This window comes from Marmota flaviventris, chromosome 3 (genome assembly GCF_047511675.1).
Source record: "Marmota flaviventris isolate mMarFla1 chromosome 3, mMarFla1.hap1, whole genome shotgun sequence".
Taxonomy (NCBI): Eukaryota; Metazoa; Chordata; class Mammalia; order Rodentia; family Sciuridae; genus Marmota; species Marmota flaviventris.
Window position 1 is genome coordinate 5,701,808 of NC_092500.1, and position 20,626 is coordinate 5,722,433.

Below are 20,626 nucleotides of genomic sequence, written 5' to 3' on the forward strand. Positions count from 1 at the left end.
AAGGTCACGCAGCGGCTGCGCAGGGCCACCAGGAAGGTCTCACCAGCGACCACAAGAACAGAAAGTGCCCCTGATGTCGGGTGGAAGATCCTGCAGGGACCCTACCCCACGGCGCCAAGGCCCCAGGAGAGGCCCTCTGTTACTGAACAGTCTCCCAAGAGGTTTCCTGGTGCCTTCTGGCTACAGACAACGTTTTTAAAGGAGGGAAAAAATGGCCCAAAGCAAAGTTCTTTGCAGAAGCAACTTAAATAAGAACGTGAAAACAACAGGCCGGGGCTGGAGCTCAGTGGCAGAGAGCCTGGTGAGGAGACCCTCAGCACCACATGAAAAATGAATAAAAACAAAGATATTGTATAAAGAAAAAGATCGTGGAAACAACGAAGAGCAAAGTTGTGACGTATTTCTTAGTAAAGCCAAGTGTCTTAAAGCGGAATGAACATTTTGGACATGAGGATACTCTAGAATCCCTGTCCCTCGCTGTGTCCACTCCTGCCTTCCACAGCCACCTTCTTGGTCCTTATCAGAGCCAGCCTGCACCGGTGGCTGGGACCAGGTCCCCCTGCACACGGCCCTCCTGCAGCCAATGCAGGAGAAAGACACACGTCACCAGGGATCTGCAGCCAGGTGGCACCGAGTCCTGCTGGGGAGGAAGGAGGTGTCTGAGAAGGTCGACTAGAGGGCGTGAGGGTGGACGCAGCTCCCTCTGCAGAGGACCCAGCACACACAAGATGGGCCGAGGTGGGCAGCAATCCAACCCATTTGACAACAGCCCAGAAGCCAGGGGGGAGGGGAGGAGCGGAGCAAGGCCTGGAAGGGTCACACCAGGGAGCTCTGGCCACCAGCTGTGAAGGGCAACAGGAACCTCTGGAGAGTCCCAAGCCGGAAGGTTTGTGGTTGGATCAATAAACAACCCCCCTTCACACTCCCAGATGACAAATATTAGTCTGGAGAGTGACTATTTTGAGAGGTTGGGACGTTACCCAAGACAGCCTGGCTTTGTCAGCTCTGCTTGCCTCCAGTGCGGCTGTCAAACCAGCCCAGAATTAGCTCCAGACGGCCAGCTCCATCCTCATCTGCATCTCGCTTGCTCCCAGGAAGGTGTGAAATTCTTCTTAAGAGAAATCAAAGAAACAAACCTATACACTTAAAATATCTGCTTTTCTTTGAAAACAAATTTCAAAGAACAATATCCTAACTTTAAAATGCCCGACTAAAAAAAAAAAAAGGCACCCCGCACGACACTGAGAGTAGTTAAAGCCACCGTGGTGGAGCTCGGACTTTGAGCCAGGCACTCTAGACACGGCCCACGACACCACAGCAATTTGTGTGTTTATATGTGTCTACCCCACACCCAGCCCAGATCGCCCACTGCCTCCCGGAGCCTCCCAACGACACCCCCTTTTATAGAGAAGAAAACCGAGGGTCAGAGAGGGACAGAACCTACCCGAGGCCACATGGCTGGGAAGAGTGGAGCCAGGACCCAAACCCGAGGGGCTCACAGTTACCAGGCACTTAGCTGAACCCCAACCACTCTGTCCTGTCCAGTGCCCACGGCAGCCCTCCTTAGCATTGGTACTGCCCCCCATTTGTGGATGGAGACACTGAGGCACCACAATAACGACTTTCTCAAAACTGCCCAGGAAGTATGTGGTCAGGCAGGGCTGGGAGGGCCCCTGCACAATCCTCTCCCTGGACCCTCTCTCACTTCAGGAATGAAACCATCCCAGGTCCATGCACAAGGCCACTTCCCTCTAGAACCCAGACAAGCCCTAAGACCTGGGGACGCTGAAGTCCAGCAAGGCCTTTCCAGAAGCCGAACGTCACACCTGAGTGCAGCTGGTCCCACTGAGGGGGGCCTGCACGTGTGCCCCTCCCCAGGGCAACTGCTGGTACCGAGAAGGCCCAGCTCTGTCCCGCACAGCCGCCTGGCTCTGTCCCGCACGGCCGCCTGGCTGCGCCGTCTGGCAGCCTCACCTGCACTGTGAGCTGGCACTCCCCACCCTGCCGCCCACCCCCAGCTGCAGAGCGGCCTCTGCTTCCCACTGCACCAGGCTCAGGAGGGAACAGTTTACCTGGGACCTGCCGGGCCTCTGCGCCACCTGCACCGTCTCCTTCAGCCCCCACGGAGGGATTGAGAATGCCCCACGGTTTCCCCCTTTTGCAAAACTGAAGAAACTGAGGCCCAGGGAGGCTCAGTCACTTGTCAAAGGTCACTTACGAAGGATGGAGTGGCCTAGCTCTAGTCTCGGTCCAAAGTCTGGGCTCTCAATTCCCACGTGTGACCCTGAAGGGCCCCAGTCCCTGGGTAGGTGGAGGAGTTCAGGCAGGGGATGGAGTCAGCCAAAGATGGAGGCAGGCAGAGGCCTAGCATTCCCATGTCTGCAAGGGGACATGTCACAGGGTCCACGCTTGGCACACCAGGCACAGCCGTTCCTTCAGGTAACCAATGAGAGTGCCGGGTCAGGCTGGCACTGTCCGTGGTGCTGAAGAGGTGGCTCGGGCTGGGACAGCTGAGATCCCTGCCCTGGAGATCTGGGTGACCTGCCGAAACCACAGCCCACATTGGGCCTCAGTCTTCTCGTCTGCACAGCGGGGACAAGTTTACTCAGGATGAGCTGTCTATTGCCAAGGAGAAATAAGGAAAAAAAAAAAAAACATGAAACTGGGTTTCAAATGGGACGTGGCGGGTCCTGGGAAGCCTCACGTCCTAAGCAGCTCACCTACATGTGACATGGCCAGGTTGGTGCCATTGCTCTAAAGCGTTACTCATTTCCACAGATATCAAACCCACTTGGAGAAGTGGGGCTCTGCTTGTAGGAAGGACTGGAATTATCTGGACACACAGGGAGTCGTTCCCACATAATAAAGGCCACCTTAGGTGTTAAAAAATAGGGAAATTCCAAAAGCAACATAGACCTTGGGTTGGCATCTCCACTCCGCTTTTATTGCTTCGTGATCACATTCTCCAAAGCGAACTAGTCACAGAGCTGAGAAAGTTTCTGCGGAGTCCTTGTGCAGAGGGGTGGGGGGCAGGGGGAGTGGAGAGACTGGAGATGGGGGATCTTCCCGACGTCTCGGTCTATGTGCTCATGGGGACAGGAGGTTTAGTTGTGGGCTGGCCAGGATTTTCTGGCTTGTTGAGTATTCCTGTTCTGGAATCAAACCCAGCATGAAGATGACATTTAAAAAAAAAAAACCCACAGGCTTATTTCATATCCAAACACATCTCTCCATGTTCATAAAAAAAAGAGGCGCACCAGCTAAAGAATCTCGCTTCCCCCGATGCCGGATCCTCCAGCCGGCTGTCTGTCCTGGCAGCCCTGCAGCCTTGAATGAGAGCAGGCAAGAGAGGAGACACCTGAGGGTGAGGAGGAGGCCCCAGGCAGACCTGCCTCGGCCTCCCACCTGGGAGACAGGTGAGCTGGGAGTTGGACCTGGACGGTCCCACCTGGCCCCAGGCTGCCTCGTGACTGTTGTTCCAACCTGTCACGGCATTTTCTTGTTTTTGTGTCTCTCGAGGGGGAGTCTGGGTGGCTTTGCTGACCTCTGTATCCCAGCCTCTAGGACCCAGGGCAGAGCCTGAAGGTAGGTGCTCCTGACATCCAGGAGGAAGGCGTGATCCCAAGCCAGCAGGCAGGAGCCAGCCGCGGGCCTTGGTCAGCTGGAGGGCCTGGACCCAGCTCTGCCTGTCCAAGCACCACCAGCCTGAATCTGCTGCCAGCGCCACTCCCTGCATGAGGACCCCAGGCCTCCAGAGCTGATCCCGCCCCTACGGGCCTCCGTTTTTGCCAATCGCTCCTGCATACTCTGTGGGACTCCGGCCTCCGCCTCACACCTGCCACACCTCCAGTCAGAGCGGCTACACCCTCCATCCAGGTCTCTGCTCAGATGGCGGAAAGGTCCTGCCCTACCCCACCTGTGCCCTTACCCTGACCCCTGTCACATCACAGCCCCGAGCAGCGATGGCCTGACTTCAGCCTCGCAAAGGCAGGACTGTGTCTTGCTCACCGCTGTTGCCCCAGTGCCGAGGACCACACCCAGCGCCCACCAAGTGCCTCAGAGCATCACCAAGTAAATAATCAAGTCCAAACAGGGACAAGCAGTGACGACCACAGCGCACAGGGCTAAAAGCAGGTGAGAAGTGAAACTGCAGGCAGCGAGGACCTGCAGAGGGCGGAGGCCTGAGGTGCAGGTGGGTGTGTCCGGGTCCTGGGGAGGGTGAAGGCCACTCCGATTAATTTAAGAGTGTGCTGAGCCAGGCATGCATATTAAAAAATTGTGAGTAACTACTAAAGGAATCAAAAAAGAACGTACGATTTCCAAACCAGTAGAGGGGAAAAAAGAAACTTCCATCAATCTGAAAGACAGTGGGAGTGTGGGGGACAGAAAGCCCAAAATGAATGACAGAAACGGACGCGTTTTATACACCAGGAAGCACTAGACAAGTGTCTGCTCATCATCATCACTTTAACATAAAAACCTTTGTCAAGGAAAGGACAGAAAGGACAGAGGACTCAGGCTTGAGGTCTCTCACAGGTGAAGGGACAGGCCCATCAGAGGAGCTGCCGCAGCCATCAGCCCAACGCAGGTCCCTTCACCCTGGACCCCAGGAAACCCAGGCCCGTTTCCCGCTCACAGCGTCCATGTAGCCCTGGGCATTGGTATCCTAGGCCCTCCCTCCAAAGGACCTGATTTGGTTTTAACCCATCTTTAATAGTCTACCATTTTAGCCTGGCACCGTGCAGCGCGGCCCAGGAGGCTGAGGCAGGAGGATCGTGAGTTCAAAGCCAGCCTGGGCAAGGAGCTAGGTAACTCAGCGAGACCCTGTCTCCAGATAAAATATTTAAAAGGGGCTGGAGACGTGGCTCCGTTGTTAAGCACCTCTGGGTTCAATCCCTGATACCAAAACCAAAACAAAACACTCTACCACCTTACTACCTTCCTGTTTGATAAACCATCTCAAACCCCTTAACACACGATATAAATAAGAAAGCAAAAAAACCCAAATAAGAGTACACACAGAATAAAACCACCCTTGTAGAGAAGCAGGCCTTTGAACATTTAAATTTGTTTTAATATATATAAGGCATATGTTTTTTGGATGATGGGCTAAAAAGAAAAAAAAACACACCACTGCCGAACGTGTTTGACACACACACACACACACACACACACACACACCTGTGAGCCGCATTTCATTTCCAAAGCCATTCTGTTGTAAATAGATAATTAGCACTTGAGCACACCTTTCAAGGGGTTTATGCATTAACATGAAAATACTGTAATTATGGCCGGCCAAAATCACTTGACTACAACTTAGGATTCCAGATTTTTTTTTTATCTTTATTAGAAGTTAATTTTTCTCCCTTTTAGCCCCTAAAATACAGTTTGGCTTTGTGAGGAATGTTTTGGGGTTTTTTATGAAAACTATAGAAAATCAGTTTTGACGAACGCTGACCCTCTGCTGGGCTATTCACCCATTTTTTAGCTGACCTTCAAGCTCACCCCCGAGGTGGCCCCTCGGGTATCAGGCTGCGAAGACAACACGGGACCACACTCTGTCCACACCAGCCAGCTTCTCAGCGGAAGGTGCCAGAAGGGACACCAGGTCCCCATGTGAGACAAGAAAATTTAAATATTCAATCTTGAGTCTTTGCAAGAACAGCGCCGAATGTCTGAAAACGTCGGAATCAAGCCACTGTATCCAAAAGATGAGTAAATGAGCCAGAATCCATTTTAAGGCTGCTGCATACATTCAGTGAGAATTATGTTAGCTCTCAAAAAAAAAAAAAAAAAAGTTGGTTGGATTTTTCTTTTTTAATTGAAGTAACCACATGAGAAAATGTGTCTTTCTCATTCCCTTAACAAATACTGGTTGCATGGCCTGTGCCAGGCTGCTGGGCCCTGTGGGTACCAGGTCACAGGCCAGGTGACTCTTGTGGCTCTCACCACCAGATCATGGCCAATCCCAGTGTTCCCTGTCCCTTGGCCACCCCCAGATCAACTGGGCACCCTGGCCTCTCACCAACAGCCGTGCCTGCCTCCCGTCGTGCAGGGTGCGTGCCTGGTGGCCTCCCCTGCCCCCTGCACTCAGATTCAAAGTCCTGAGTCAGACAGCCCCTCCCCCATCCAAGCCCACCCCACCCCACCCTGCCGGTCACAGCCGGGCCCTCTCCCTAGACTCCCTGGCTCAGCCTCCTCTGCACATCAGGTAACTCACAGCGGGGTCCCTCTCAGCCCAGGGCCTCCTCAGAGGGGGACTAGCCCCTCATCCTGGTGGTTGATGTGACTCCCTCGTCAATCACCTAGATCAACTGGCTTGGTGACTGCTGACCACCTGTCTCTGCCCCAGGTAGGCAGGGACACTTCCGTGCCATCGTCACTGAACCTCTCCCCTTACCCGGGTGGACCCAGCAGGCCCCCAAGACCTGCGAGTTGACTGAGCTGAGTGCAGACCACTCCCCATCCCCGCAGCCCAGCGAGAGGTGGCCACTCCACTGACCCAGGCCAGGGGGCCCCAGGCAGCCAGGAGGGGCTGAGCGGACGCAGGGTCTCCATGGGGGTCTCATGTGACCCAGAAGGACTAGGAGTGCAGGCTCGGTCCAGCAGCCCAGCTAGGGGACGCCCCGGGCCCTGGGGGAAGGACAAAGGAAGCTTCTCTTCCTTTTCCTGTCACTTGCCTATTTCTCACGCGGGTGGATGGCCAGACCCAGGTCGGTCCCTGCCTGGGTAGCCAGGAAGGCTGCAGAGGGCACCTGCCACCCAGCCTGCAGCTGCCGATGCCCTGACACTGTGGCCACTCCTGGGAAACCTCCCATCCCACTCCCACCCCACCCTGCCCAGGGCAGGAGAGTGCAGGGCTCTGCCCCCACCAGGGGCCCCTGCTGGCCCCGGGGTCCCCCCAAGGGTGTGCCCCAGGCAATCACAGGTCCTCACAGGACTGGATGCACTATGGAGGCAGTGCCAGCAGGGGCGACCGCCTGGAGATCCCAGGGAACCCCCCGTGACCAGAAGCCACGCTGCCCTCCTGGGTCCTGGAAGTGGGGAGCAGTGGGGGCGAGAAGAGAAACAAAGCCGCCTGCACCAGCTCTGGGGGCAGGGCGCCAGGGACTCTGGGCCCCTCCCGTCCACACGGAGACTGGACTCCACTCAGGAGGGAGGGACAGGACAGCCATGCCTGGGGTGGGGACAATACTCAGGGGTGGCCGGCCTCTAGCTGCATCTTCAATTGTTTCCCAAACAGCACTGATTCTGTGCCTGTGAACTGCCCCCTGCTCCTGGGAGGGGAGGGAGAGCCCCACCTGCCGCCCCCAGGGGTGTCCAGCTGCCAAGAGGCAACAGGCGCAGCCCATCCCAGTCACCCCGGCACCCCAGGCCCTCCACACGGCAGCAAGGCCGAGAACCCAAGAAGCCACCTGGAAATGGATTCCTTTCCTGTCTCTCCCCTCCTCCCCCACGATTTTAATTAAGGGTTTACTTGCAAAGACCTAGCTCTGTTTAACGAAATCCTTGGACCCCTTTTATATTGTCTTATATATCGTTTTATGCTAGGGCGCCAGGAAAAAAGTTAATTATAACTTCTAAATACTCCATTAAGGGCCCCGTCTTCCTCCCCGCCTGAATCCGCTAAGGCTAGTGCCTTAATTAACTGGTCCCACGTGTGCCCGCAGACCTGGCCCTGCTCTAGTCAGCAAGGCGGGCCAACACCCCTTGGCACCAGGCTGGGCTGGGCTCTGGGGACCTGTGCTGACCCAGGTGTGGTCCCTGTCCTCGCAGGGACACAGGACCCAGGAGAAAGGGGAGCCCAGCAGGCTGACTCACAGGTGCCCGGGGCTGCAGCACAGACAACAACAGCCAGTCAAACTAACAACAGATGCAGAGCACACCAGCCTCGGGGCCAGGAAAGGGGGCTCTGACTAGAGGGTCCCAAAAGCCACCCTGGAGAGCTGCACCTTACCCTGAAGCAGTAGGGACGGGTACAGGTTGGAAGTCAGTTGGAACAGAATGAGCCTGAAATCCTGGCAGACACCTAAGAGGAGGTGTCCCATGGGAAGCCTGAATAATCAATCCACTGGCTCCAGAGAGAAGGGGAGCTGTTGGCAGGTCTGAGAGGGATCCAGTGTCTGTCACCGGGGAGGGTCGGCAGGTCCGAGGACAGGCCCAGGGAGAGGCTCCCTCCAGTGGGCAGAAGCAGAATAGGGGAAATGAAGAAGGGTGGTCTGGAGCCAGGAAAGCAGAGCCACACAGATGGCTGTGTCCACCAGGTGCCACCGAGCACAGGCAAAAGGGACTCTGGGCCGTCCCTCCTGGGCCATGCAAGGCTGGGGACTAGGAAAGAGGGCTGTGTGGGCGGCAGGCTCCTGGCTGGGGTTGGGGAGGCCAGCCTGGCACCCGGCCTCACAGACAGAGAGCTCCCTGGCACCCTGCAGATCCCAGCGTGTGAAAGGCCAGTTCCGGTGGGCGTGGCTGTCACTCAGGCAGCGGCAGCACCGGGGCTGCTCTTCCTGCCTGGAGAAGGAGTGGGTGGTGTCGGGGCCTCGGACCGGTGCTCCCTCAACAGTGGGCAGCGCTGGCAGCGGGTGCCACGGGGCGCTCAGCCTCTCCTCGCACCCTCAGCACCCCTGGCCTCCAGGGAGAGTCCACACATCCACCGGGAGCCGGGCCCCCCTTGCTCAGGTGCAGACCACCGGCTGGCCTCAGCACCCCGCCTTGTCCTTGAGACCTCAGCTCAGCCCACACTCCCGCTGATGCACGGGGTCTGCCTCCCAGCCCTGCCCCGGAGACCCCGTCCGCTGCTGTTCACCAAGGGGCATGCAGTCACCCCCCAGCCCTGCTGGGACACTGGGCACCGCCCAGAGCCAGGGCTGCACGTCCTGGGCATTGGTGTGACACTTGCTGACACCCTCTCCTCTGTTCAGAGCCTCTGGGGACCAGCACTGGCCTGGGAGAGGCCTCGGCCCCGCCCTCCACAGGCTGAAAGTCCAGCAGGGAGCCACAGCTGGGCCTCTGTCGGGCAAAGGAGGCGAAAGCCAGGCGAAGGCAGCGGCTGGACCTCAGGCCTGAGCCCCTAACCACCAGGCGTCCAGCTCTGCACAGGCAGACGGCACTGACCCAACCGGCTGCTGCGAGCTCCCCAAGCTCCCACTGTGTTGAGCACCGCGTCACCCGTGGAGGAGCAGGGACCTTCCAGCACATCCTGCGCCTTTTTCAGCCTGCCTGGTTCTCCCTCCACGCTGGCTGGAGAACCTGTCCTCGGACATTTTTTAGCTGCTTACAGGGACAGTCACAAATCAAGGTGGTGTTTCAATCTCATGGCTATGGAATATTAATGGCCAAAGAGAAAGAGGGTCTGCTCAGAGGGGTGCTGTCACCCCAGCCCAGTCCTCTGCGAGGACCCAGGCGGAAGCACACAGGTGGGAGCAAAGAGCCCAGGAAGTCAGAGCCGGGGTCTAGGCGTGCGGCCCCAGGTACTGGTCTCACCACTGTCCCTAGTGACTTTGTCTGTCTGGAGGTGGCCCTGAAATATGGCCTTAATTGCTTTTAAAATCTCCAAGAGGCTGGGGCTATGGCTCAGTGGTAGAGCACTTGCCTAGCACAGGTGAGGCACTGGGCTCAATCCTCAGCACCACATGAAAATAAGTAAATTAAATAAAGGTCCATCTACAACTTTAAAAATATTAATGAATAAATAAATAAATAAAATCTCCACGAGAGCAACGGATGGGGAGGAAGCAACCTGTGGGCTTCAATGTTCTCATGGGAGGAGGGCTGGGCTGGGCAGCGGGGCAAGGGCTCCTGGGGGAGTGGCTGGACCCACCCAGGGTCAGCACTGCTCCTGGCACACAGACACCAGGAGGGTCAGCTCAGGACAACCCGCCAGGCCTTCCGTGATACCACAGGGACGACACACTCCCTGCAGGAAATCAGGGGAAAGGAGCCACCAAGAAGAGAATTGCCCGAGTCCCGCCACCCAGACATCAATTCTGGAACATTCCAGAGCCTTTGACCTCGCTGCACATCCAGGATGGCCTTTGAAAAATGTCTTCGAGTCGTCCCCTCCGTGAACCTTCCCCAAGCCCCCACCACACCCACAATCAAGCCCCACTCTGGCCCTGCCAGCAAGGCCTGTGCACATGGGCGCCCACCTCCTGCCCAACTCTGCTAAGGCTCCCTTTGCCATCCAGGGCCTGCTGCCCCACAGTCCTCCCCCAGATCTGCCCAGGAGGCCTTTGATGACCACCTAGCTCAGCTCCACACAGCCTTCCCCACCACAGTCCCTGGCTGGTCCTCAGCAGGCACCTGTCACTTTAAGAGTCCTCACTGATCTGGCAAATGCCAGGAAGCAATATCAACTTTCACACAGCACTTCACAGTTTACAAAACCTGACTACCTCCTCCCCCCAACACAGCCTCCAGACTACTCTGGGAGAGAGGCAGGGCGAGGGGAGCCTCGCTACTCCCATTTAAAAAGAGGCCACCAGAGGTGACATGTGGCTGCCACAGTCACCCAGGCAGGAAGCGGACCAGAGCGGCTGGCAGAGACGCCACAGAGCGCTTGACTCCAGGGTCAATCGCTGGGTTTGAATACCAGCTCTGCCTCCTGCTGGCTGTGTGACCTTGTGCAAATGCCCTCACTTCTCTGGGCTTTGGTTTTCAACTCTGTAAAATGAAGACAACACTCAACACTCGCTCCTCCTCATTCTGCTGTCAGGAGGACTGAGGACGTAGTGACACACACTAAGGGCACAGAAAGTGCCTGGCACATATTAAATGCGAACAAACACTGGCTCTGTACACAAACATGCCTGGCCAGATGTACCTAACCAGCGCCCGGTCCATGGCCAGCCCTGACTGCCGGCCCAGGAAGGCAGGTCTCACTGTGTGCAGCACGAGGTCCCCAAAGCCAGCTGCCAAGGGACTTCTGTTCTCAGTCACTGTAAGTCCCTTGCTGCTTGATCAAGGACAGGGGAAGCTCCTCACCAGCCAGAAGCCCAGCCCCCTCGAGTGACGGCCCCGACATCTGCAAACACTTCCAGCAGCAAAGCTGGGGGCTGGGGAAGGGAACGAGAGCAAGGCCCCCCTGTGAGCCCACCCTAATGACCCGGGCGCACAAACGCTCCACCAAATTCAGGTGCAGATGCTAAGGAGGCCACCCACACGCCCAGGCGCGTCTCCTACCTCTGTCAAGCGCCTGTCTCAGTGCACTGGGCTCCCAGGTGGCCGCCCCTCCCTGGGCCCTCTCGGTCCAGCCCCTCGTCACCACCACATCCTCCAGGCAAGTACCCAGGCTCACCCTGACCTGAGCTGTCCCCTCGTTCCACCCTGTCCCCTCATCTGACTCTCCTCCTTCCCTGAGCAAACTGCCATGCCCTGCCAAGGCCCTGAGAAGGGGTGCCCTGCCCCGAGGACCTCATCAGTCCTCATGTGACTGTCCCACAGCCCTCAGTCCCCACCCCCAGCCCGTGAACCCTGTGGCTCCTCCGTGGGCTCCACACTGAGGTGGGCATGTGTGCCAGGCAGACCTTGAGACCCTCCATCCTCCTGCCCCACGGGGACGCACACCGTGACCACTGGAACTGCTGCCAAGTTCAACAGGCAGAGGGGGACGAGCCTGCCACGGTGCGCCTGGCCCAGGGCGAGTCTGGTTGTCTGCCTGGGAAACAGACCTTGGACCCAGCCAAGTGGAGCCTCACCTGAGTCCCCTGCTGGGTGGCAGCCCAGAGCTGGGGCCTGAGGAGTCCTGCTGGCAGGAGCCCTGCAGGGGCCTCTCCCACCCCAGCCTGCACAGGCTTCAGCCCAAACAGGCCCTGGATTAGAATTTCCTGTTTGAAAAATCAATATTTAAAGCACCGAGCTGCCAAGTGGAGGAGACGGCCCTGCTTGTAAATACTCCCCTGGCAAAGCCGGGCCTCCCGCTCGCCACGCCACCCGCCTGGCTGCGGCCTCTGCCGCACACACGGCTCCCAGCCAGCCGCAGAGCGAGGCCCCGCGAGGCCCAAGGGACCGTCTGGCGGCCACAGGAGCTGCATACAGAGGTGGGTCGGCCCTGCACCCCCGTCTCCACCACCACAGGCCTGTGCGCCAGGCCGCCTGGGGGCCATCCATCTGTCCCCCAGGGTGGGGACAGAGCCCCACTGGGAGGTTTCTCTGGATTCCCAGGCAAGTGAATTCTCCCAGGGGGCTCCAGATTTCATTCCTTCTTATTTTGGAAGAAAAGCACAAAGACAAAGACAGGATTCCGGGGACGCGTAGAGATCACCGCCCACCCTTGCACACTGTATGCCAACAGCTGCCCGCAGGGGAGCCCACATCTGGCCCCCTGGGTCCCTCCTGGGTCGGCGGAGGCTGCAGGGACCCTCACTGGGAGGCTAAGCGAGGCACGTGTCATTCGCCCCCTCGGCATTGGAGGCTGGACACAGGGAGGCCAAACAGACACGAGCAAAGTCCCTCCGAGAGGAGGTCTCCCAGGCCCCATAAAAACCTCTCAGACAAATGGAAAGATGGCCAAGACAGGTGCTGGCCGCGGAGGTCCTAGGCGGGACCCGAGAGAAAGACACAGCCTGTCCGAGGTCAGGGACGGCTTTCTGGCCGGTGGAGGGTGCAGCAGAGCAGGGAGGATCGGGTGCCAGGTGGAGGGGCAGCTTCTGGAGGGGAGCCAGCAGGACCCACATCCTCCCCGCACACCTGGCCGCCCAGCAGGCGGGACCTACCCAGCCACTCGTTGAATTTCTTCACCTCGCTCGGGAGCCCCAGCTCCGTGAAGTCCCCCGCGTGGATCAGCACGTCACCGTAGGGCATCTGGATGGGGTCGGTCCTCGAGTGGGTGTCAGAGACGCAGACAAAGCGCGTGTAGCCGGGTGGCTTGGGGGCATCATGAGGCACCGGGTCCACCCTGTGGGGAGAAGAGACACCGTGGGTCATGGGCCCACAGAGCCGTGAGCCTGAGGGTGCTGTGGCCAGAGCCACACTCACATCCCCACAGACAGAGGTGGAGCCCCAGCCTTCCGAGGGGTCCAGATCTGGGCTCTTGCTCACTGGGGACAAGATATTTTTGTCCCCTGAGCCTCAGTTTGCCCCTATGCCCAGGAATCCCAGAGGGCCGTGGAGAGGGCTGAGGGAGGTGATGAGTGAGCATCTGGTCATCATGCTCACGTGTGGCGGAACTAAAGCAGCATTTCCCAGCCTTGTGTCCATGCTGCCCACCACATGATTTAACCCACAGAAAAGCTGCATCGCTAAGTAGTGTATGTCTGTCTGCACCTGGACAGATGAAGGACAAAGGGTCAGACTTTTTCACCCTCCAAAAGCCAGTTTTCACCCCCTGGAGGATGCTACTGCCCCCACTGAGGATACCTGGACTAAAGTCCACGGTCCAGTCAAACTGACCAAGGAGAGCCGTGTGGGGAAGGAGGGATTCAAGGAGACACTTCAGTGCAGACAGATTGCAATTTTTCAAAACCATGAGCTAGTCTGATCACTTTCAGACTGAGAGCCTTCCAGGGCATTGTCTCACGGCGTCAGGAATCAGATCAGGCTTCCAATCCCTCCTTGCTGCTTGTGGCTTACACGTGACCTTGAGCAAAACACACTGCCTGGGTTTGTGCCTCTGTAAAATGGAGCCACCTCCCCAGGCAAAATACTCAGAAAATTAAAGCACGGCACAAAAGTAAGTCCATTTCCTGGGGAGCCCGTGGTGGCTCTCTAGATTCATACCCGAGGACTCAGATCCAGCAGGTGAGCAGGACCCTGAGCTCCCCAGGGCACAAGCGTGGACAGGGCTGAGGAGCCGGCTGCCCACTCCCAGTCCAGGGCTCTTCCCCACTCGCTGCCTCCCCAGCTGGATGGCTGTGCCAGGCTCCAAACACTTAAAAACAACGCAATGACATTTCAACGAGCAGATCTCTCCAAATGAGAATGCCGCTCCAGGAGTTGTGTTTAAATCTAATTATGCGGCAAACCAAAAGCGGTACCATATCAGTTACATAAATACTTTTAAAGACATCTTTCTAATTATCCTTTTTTTCAGACAATATATTCGAAGAAATTTAATTAACACCTTACGAGAGACGTGGGAGCGGCATGCTAATGTGCAGGGAGCCCTAGCATGTGGATCTGCCGCAGGTGAAGGCGCCATGCCAGCCTCTCCCGCCACCATGTCACCATGTCACCGTGGGAGGGAGCACCTGTGGCCCCTTTCTAGGGTTGTCAAGTCAAGGCAGAATCCCAGCAGGATGGGACTGGCCCAGGCTAGTGAGCAAAGAAGCAATCCCCCTGTGAGCCGCTGATGACCAGCCAGGAAGGGGCGGGCTCTCCCCTGCTGTCATTCACTCATTCATTCTGCCTTTCTTCAACACCTACTGTGCGCCAGCCCTGAGCTCAAGGAGGGCCACAGGGAGGACCCAGGCTTGGTCACCGCCCACCAGGGGCCCACTAGTGGAGAGCAGATACAGACTTGGCTACACAGTGACCCTACAGCCACCAGTTCTGCCAGAGAAGCAGAGGCGGTGGGCCAGAAAAAGCCCTAACCTGGTTTTGGGCTTCTGGAAACTTCCAGTAGTAGGCAGTGCCTTAGATGGTCTAGAAGCTGAAAGCTCCCTCCCAGTGATACCCCTGGGACCCCCACCACCATCCCCGGAACAGGCAGAGAGCTGGCTGCGGCCCCACCCACACGCCCCGCCTCCACCTACACGCCCCGCCCATCCCGACACAGCTGACCAAGGGCAGCCAATCACACCTGGGCTGCAGGCCGGGCACCTGAACTCTAGAGCCAATCAGATCATCCATATTCTCTCACTCTCTCTGGTTTTGAAGAGGCTACCAAGCGACAAACACCACGCCAAAGAGGAAAAGAGATGAGAAGGGCAGAGACAGGGGGCAGGGTGCCGCCCAGCAGCCCGGGGCTGCTCTCCTCCTGCACTTCTCCTAGTGAGGAGCCCTGAGCGGGCCACCAGGCAGCCAGGGGCTCTCGCGGGCTGGGCCTGCTGTTGGAGCCAGAGCTCTTTAATTAACTCTGCCTTACTTCCCTACACCCCGAGGCTCCTGCACAGTGAAGATGCAAACCCAGCAATCCCCAGAGAAGAAAATAAAGGCTCTCGTTTCCCGCTCAGTCCTTGGGCTGTTTGGATTGTAGCAAACGCTAAACCTTAAAATAATAACGGTACTGATATCAATGATTCCCACGCATCAAGAGCTCGTTCTGGAAAAGGAAAAAAAAGAGCTCCTTATGCGCTGAGCCTGTTACCTGCACATGCTCTCCCCTCCCTCCCCGGGACCATCTAAGCAGCATACTGCGCTGTCCCCGTGGTACAGGTGAAGAAACCCGGCTCAGAAAACCTGGTTTACCCACAACCTCGGCCATGGAGCTGGGTTTATCCCAAACCCACACCAGGCTGGACTACCTCCAGAACCTGCTTCGTTTCTTTCAATCAATCCATGAACAAATGCTTACAAAGGAACTCCCACGTGCCAGACACCTGCTGGGTGTGATGGATGCACCTGTAGAGAGTACACCCACAGAGGCCACTAGCAGGGGCTCCCATAAACTGTAACTGTGTTTAGAAATGAGGGAAAAGGCAGAAGAGACATGGAGAAAGAGTCTCTGAGATGGCATCATTGGAATCCTGGATCCAGCCATGCCTGAAGCTAAACCCAAACTTCCTAGCTAATGACATGAGCTAGTAAACGAATTATATCAGCTGTGTTTCTGACACTTGCAGTGACAAAACCCCAGCTAACACTTGAGTCACAACAGCCCTATGGATTAAGGAAATGAGGCCAGGAAAAATAAGTTCCATGCTCAAGGTCCCACCTAATAAGATAAAGTATAGAATTTGAACCGAGGTCTTCCAACAGGAATTTGGGCATCTAACTGCAACACCTTCTTGCAAGCAAAATGGTTATTTCCTAGTGACATTCTTCAGGGACCAAACATACGGTGTAGAAGCACATGTTCTTCTTTCCTAGAGCTGAGGCTTCTGCCTGCTGAGGTGCTCAGACGCCCACCACCAGCTCTCCCGCGGGAACAGGGTAATGGGAACAGCACAGAGTGAAGAGCACAACCCAGAAACCCAGGACCAGTGACCACCCACTGCGCCTGGCCCTCCCCGGCTCTGGTCCGGCTCTGCAGGGTAGACAGAGCTGGGGGGCAGAGGCATTCACCATGGGGATGCTGTGGGAGCCTAACTGACCCTCGCAGCTCAGAGCCTAATGCCAAAGCCCCTGCAGTGACCTCTGCCCTGCTCTTGGCTCTCGCTCTTCCCCATAAGCCATCGGCTCCAGGCAGTGCCATTCTGGCATCGGATGCCCACACAGACACCAAGCAGAGTGGTTACCCCCCATTACCTCATCCTGGGGAAACGAGCACGCCCGTGACAGGACACCCCCGTGTGTGGGAACTCTACAAACAGGGAAACCGAGGCCCAGGGAGGGCAGAGGACTGACGGGCTGATGCCCACCAGAGCTCTTCCCCAAAGCACTGCCCCAGAGACATGCCCTCCTGTGCCCAGACCTGAGCTTCTGTCCCCCCTCCAGTCTCTGCTTTAGCTGGTCCCTCTGCCCTAGAATGGCCAGGTCCACTTAAGTCAAAATGCCGCTAGACCTCCAGGGATGCAGCCCAGGCTGGCAGGGCGCCTAGGAAGCCGTCCCACCAGTCAGTGTGTAGGCAGACTGACGCACCTGCCGAGGGGACTCCGAGCACCTCCAGCTGGGGGGCGCTGTGGCCTGTCCCTGGTGGGGTCAGGGGAGGCTTCCTGAGGGAGTGACACTGAGTGAGCTCTGGAGACCAGCAGGGCAAAGCTGTAGACGCAGAGGGAAGAGCAGGTGCCAAGAGCTGAGGTGGGAGGAGGGGAATGTTCCGGAGACAGAGGCAGCCAGAGCCTCTGCTGCCCGGTGGAGGAGGCAGGCAGGACGAGGCCAGAGAGCGAGGTGTGCCAGCTCGAGGCCTCCCGCCTGCCTTGCCCGCCAGCCCTACCCAGGCCGGAGGCTAAGCCCTTGGCCTCTGGAGCCTCTCAGCAAGCAGACAGGAGCCGGGGCTGAGCAGCAGGCCCGACGCCACCTCCCAGCCTCAGTCTCCTCCACTGTAGGGAGGGTGCCAGCGTGCCCACCTGGCATAGTTGGCAGGGCCAGGCGCCTGCCAGCCTGGCTCTCAGCCCCTCTCCCTATGCACGTCAGGACCCAACGCTACCCGAGGGGCTCGGGGGTCCACATCTCCACCACACCTCCCCGCGGCACTAGGCGGACACCTCCCCGTGGCCCGTCCCTGACCCTCACCCTTGTCTTCTCCCTGCCACCCGGGCGGGAAGTCTGGGGCCTGGAAGGGCCTCCCAGGGACCCACAGGGTTTACAGCCCTCCGGGTGTGGAGTCTTCAGCCTCAGGACCACAACCCAGAGGCCCAGGTGCACAGATTCAGGTTCAGGCGAAGGCAGCCTCGTCACAAGCAGGGTCTCTGGGGCCACTGCATAAATCACAGGTTCAATCAGAGGCCATGTTTGGACCGTCACTGTTGTCATTAAATATAAATTATGGATTTATTAAATAAAGCCCCCTCGCTCCCTCACCCTGGAGACAAAGCCCAGGGTGACAGTAAGTCACAAGTCAGGAAGTGGGGGCATCCCTCCTGACCCTCCCGGAGATGGAGTGGCCCCCTCACCGTGGAAACTCCTCAGCCATCCCATCAGCCTGCGCGCCTCCCCCAGGCTAAGGGCCTCCGTGAAGGGCCTGGAGGCAGCGACCCCGGGTCCCTGTGCCACCCCGGCTCACCCAGCTCTGTGCCATGCTGCGTTTCAAAGCCAGAGCTCAGGATATTCCCAGGACCCTGCCCAGACCCCCAGGGCCACTGAGCCCCACTGCCAATGGAAGCCAGGGACCGTCACTGCTTGGGGTGAGGAGGGGAGAGACCTGGCCAGCTAGGAAGCCGGCTGGACCACAAGAAAGCCACCAAGCATTCATCGCTACCAGTGCCACATGGTCGCAATGACATGTTTTATGACACTTCCGCTGTCTTCCCTCCATCTGGAGCAAGCTCCGTGTGGGCAGGCATTCGTCTCCAGCACTGTGGTGTCCTAACCTCTCAGGGCATTTGCTGCCCACCCAGCTGCCCTATGAGGCTACCCCCCCTCATCCCAGGCCTGCTGTCAGCAGCACTTCACAGCTGGGGACAATGAGGCAGCACCAGGCAGGATCCCACCCTCAGATGAATGAGGGACCCTCCACTGCACACTGGTTAAGAGAGGGACATCAGTGGTGTCTCACTGGGTCACTTACTCCATGACCATCCTCAGGACCCAGTCTGACCCGTAGGACCCTCAAGACACCCCTTTGCCCAGCTGCTCCCTGCTGCTCCCCTGCCTGGCCCGGTCCTCCTCACGCCCCTTCCCAATCCACTACTCCCTCTCCCCCGGGCCTCAGCCTAGTTGCTGGGGCTCCTTCTTGGACTGGCCTCCTTGGCTCTCCTCTCCTGTCCTCCTGTTTCTCTGGCATCATTCCCAGACCCAGGTCTCCCTAGACCCTGGGTGTCCACCAGGCCAAGACAGAGGTGCAGTCAATGACAGCTCTGCGTGGTGTCATCCCTGGCCCAGGGCTCCTCAGAGGGGTGACACGGGCACAGACACACACCAACGTGGCCTGCTCTGTCTGAAGGCTGGTGTTCTCCCACGTCACACCGGCAGGGCTTCCAGGACCTCAGGCACAGTCACCTCAACCTCCCGGCTGGAGAACTCGCCTCACCTACCCTGGGGCAGACACCTCGCGGCAGCCGGGTCAGGCCTCAAGGAGCAGGGAGCCTCAGCCCCAGCCTCCATACTGTCCAAATCCACCAACCTGGCCCCAAAACACAGTCAGAGACCGTTGCCCAAATCCACCAAAAAATACAGCAGGCAGCCTCCAACCACAGGCCCTGTGCCCCCACGGAATGAGCACACCCAGAGCCAGCGCCACAGGTGACAATGACAGCCTGCCTGGGCCCACCTTCAACAGAGGCCAGGGCCTGAGGGAAGGAAACCACGTGAGAAGGAGCAGAAGCCCCCACCGCACCCGGCCAGGTGGGGACCCGCAGCGCCTTCTCAGGAGGTTCTCGTGATGGCTTTTCCAGTCTCCCCAGGGGACGGCAGCTGGGACCCCCACATGAACACTCTGCCCAGAAACGATGCCACCCCATAGTGGAGGCTTGGGGCCTGTGTCCCAGGGGTCATCGGATGCAGAGGTGGTCAGGAGGCTTCCATGGGGACCCATGGCCCTCACCCTCTGTGCTCTCGTCCACGAGGGCTCAGCTGGGCCCAGACCAGCACAAGGACAGGAGCCCAAGGTGCTGAGCAGACAGGGACGGTGCTGCTTGCTGGGGGTGGTCCCTCTACAGACACCATGCTTAGCCCTGCAGAGGGGCAGGGGTGGGGGCCTGCGGTCAGGCAGCCCTGGTGCAAGGCCAGCATGGGCCCGGGTGGGGCTGGGCGGGTCACCTCACCTGGGCCCCTGGTTCCTCATCAGGTAGGGCCTGCAGCCCAGGGCAGATGGGAGGGGTGACAGGGGTAAAGAAACCCCGGGAGGGGCCCAGAGCAGGGGTAGGAGTTCATCCACCTCTTCCAGGTCCTCAGAGAAGAGCCAGGGAGGGACAGAGCCCAAGGGCGGTGTTTGGTGCTGGGGCAGGGTCTGGCTGGAGAAGGTCGGACTGGCAGAACCCGCCGGCCCTTGGGGTAAGGCACCTCTGCTTTCCCACAGCAGCACAACCGGACGGATGGCCGGAACCCCACGCCCAGATGCTGCCCCAGGACCTGTGGCCCAGCTGCCAGGCCTTTCAGTGTTGCCCAGCGAGGCCCGAAGCCTGGGATTCTATGACCAACTGCCCAGTTTTTAAATATTTGCAGAACATGGTCCAGGTCAAATAGAGCAGGACTCAGAGCCAGCACCGGCCCCCAAGCCACCCATCTGCCACTTCCCTCAGCCCCCCAAGTCCCCCGCCCCGGTGCCCGCCCCCCTGCCGCCCACTTACATCTGCACGTGGGGCGGCTGGAAGCGGCCCTGGTTGATGTTGTAGAAGGTGAAGGCCTGCGTGGGGTTGGAGCTGTACTCGTCCACCTCGACCATGAGCCGGCTGTGCTGGTGCCGCCGCGCGGCCATCACGTGGGACTGGGAGAACGCCATGCCCAGGCCGCAGGGCAGGAGGGCCAGGGCCTCGGCCTTCAGGACACCAGCATCCCACCTAGAGCGCCACATGGACCTCCGCGGGCCACCGGGGCATCTCCCGCTGCCACCGCCGCCGCCGCCGCCCGGCCCCCCGCCAGACCTGCAGACAGACTGAGGAGACGGAGCAGAACCGTGCGACAGTTAATCTGTTTGGGATTTGCTTTATTTAATGTCAGATGAAGATTTAGAAAGAGGGAGAGGGCGGGGGGAGAGGGAAAAAACACAGTCGTACGCCTCAAAAACTCATTACAAATCTTTCCAACTCAGCAGTTTGATGAATATACTTTGGTAAAAAGAAAAGGGAAGGGAGGGAAAGAAACAAGCCAGGGCCGGTGTCCGCACCTCCAGACCCCGCCACCGCGGGACCCGGACAATGGCTGGTATTTTGTAAACAGGGAAGTGAAGTTTTACTTTCCACAGTGGGGGGACAGGAAGGATTCCCCTGCGGCC

General features: G+C 58.3%; 1 protein-coding gene across 1 annotated transcript in view; it reads right to left on the minus strand.

The window, feature by feature from the left end:
- Mpped1 (metallophosphoesterase domain containing 1) overlaps nt 1–20,206 on the minus strand; it is a 62,570-nt gene extending 42,364 nt beyond the window's left edge. Inside the window, exons 1-2 of the mRNA XM_071609136.1 lie at nt 19,983–20,206; nt 12,711–12,892 (exon numbers count right to left, since the gene is read on the minus strand). Of these exons, the coding sequence (XP_071465237.1) occupies nt 12,711–12,892; nt 19,983–20,206 (406 nt within the window). The remainder of the gene's footprint in view (nt 1–12,710; nt 12,893–19,982) is intronic.
- Nucleotides 20,207–20,626: the final 420 nt, after the last annotated feature.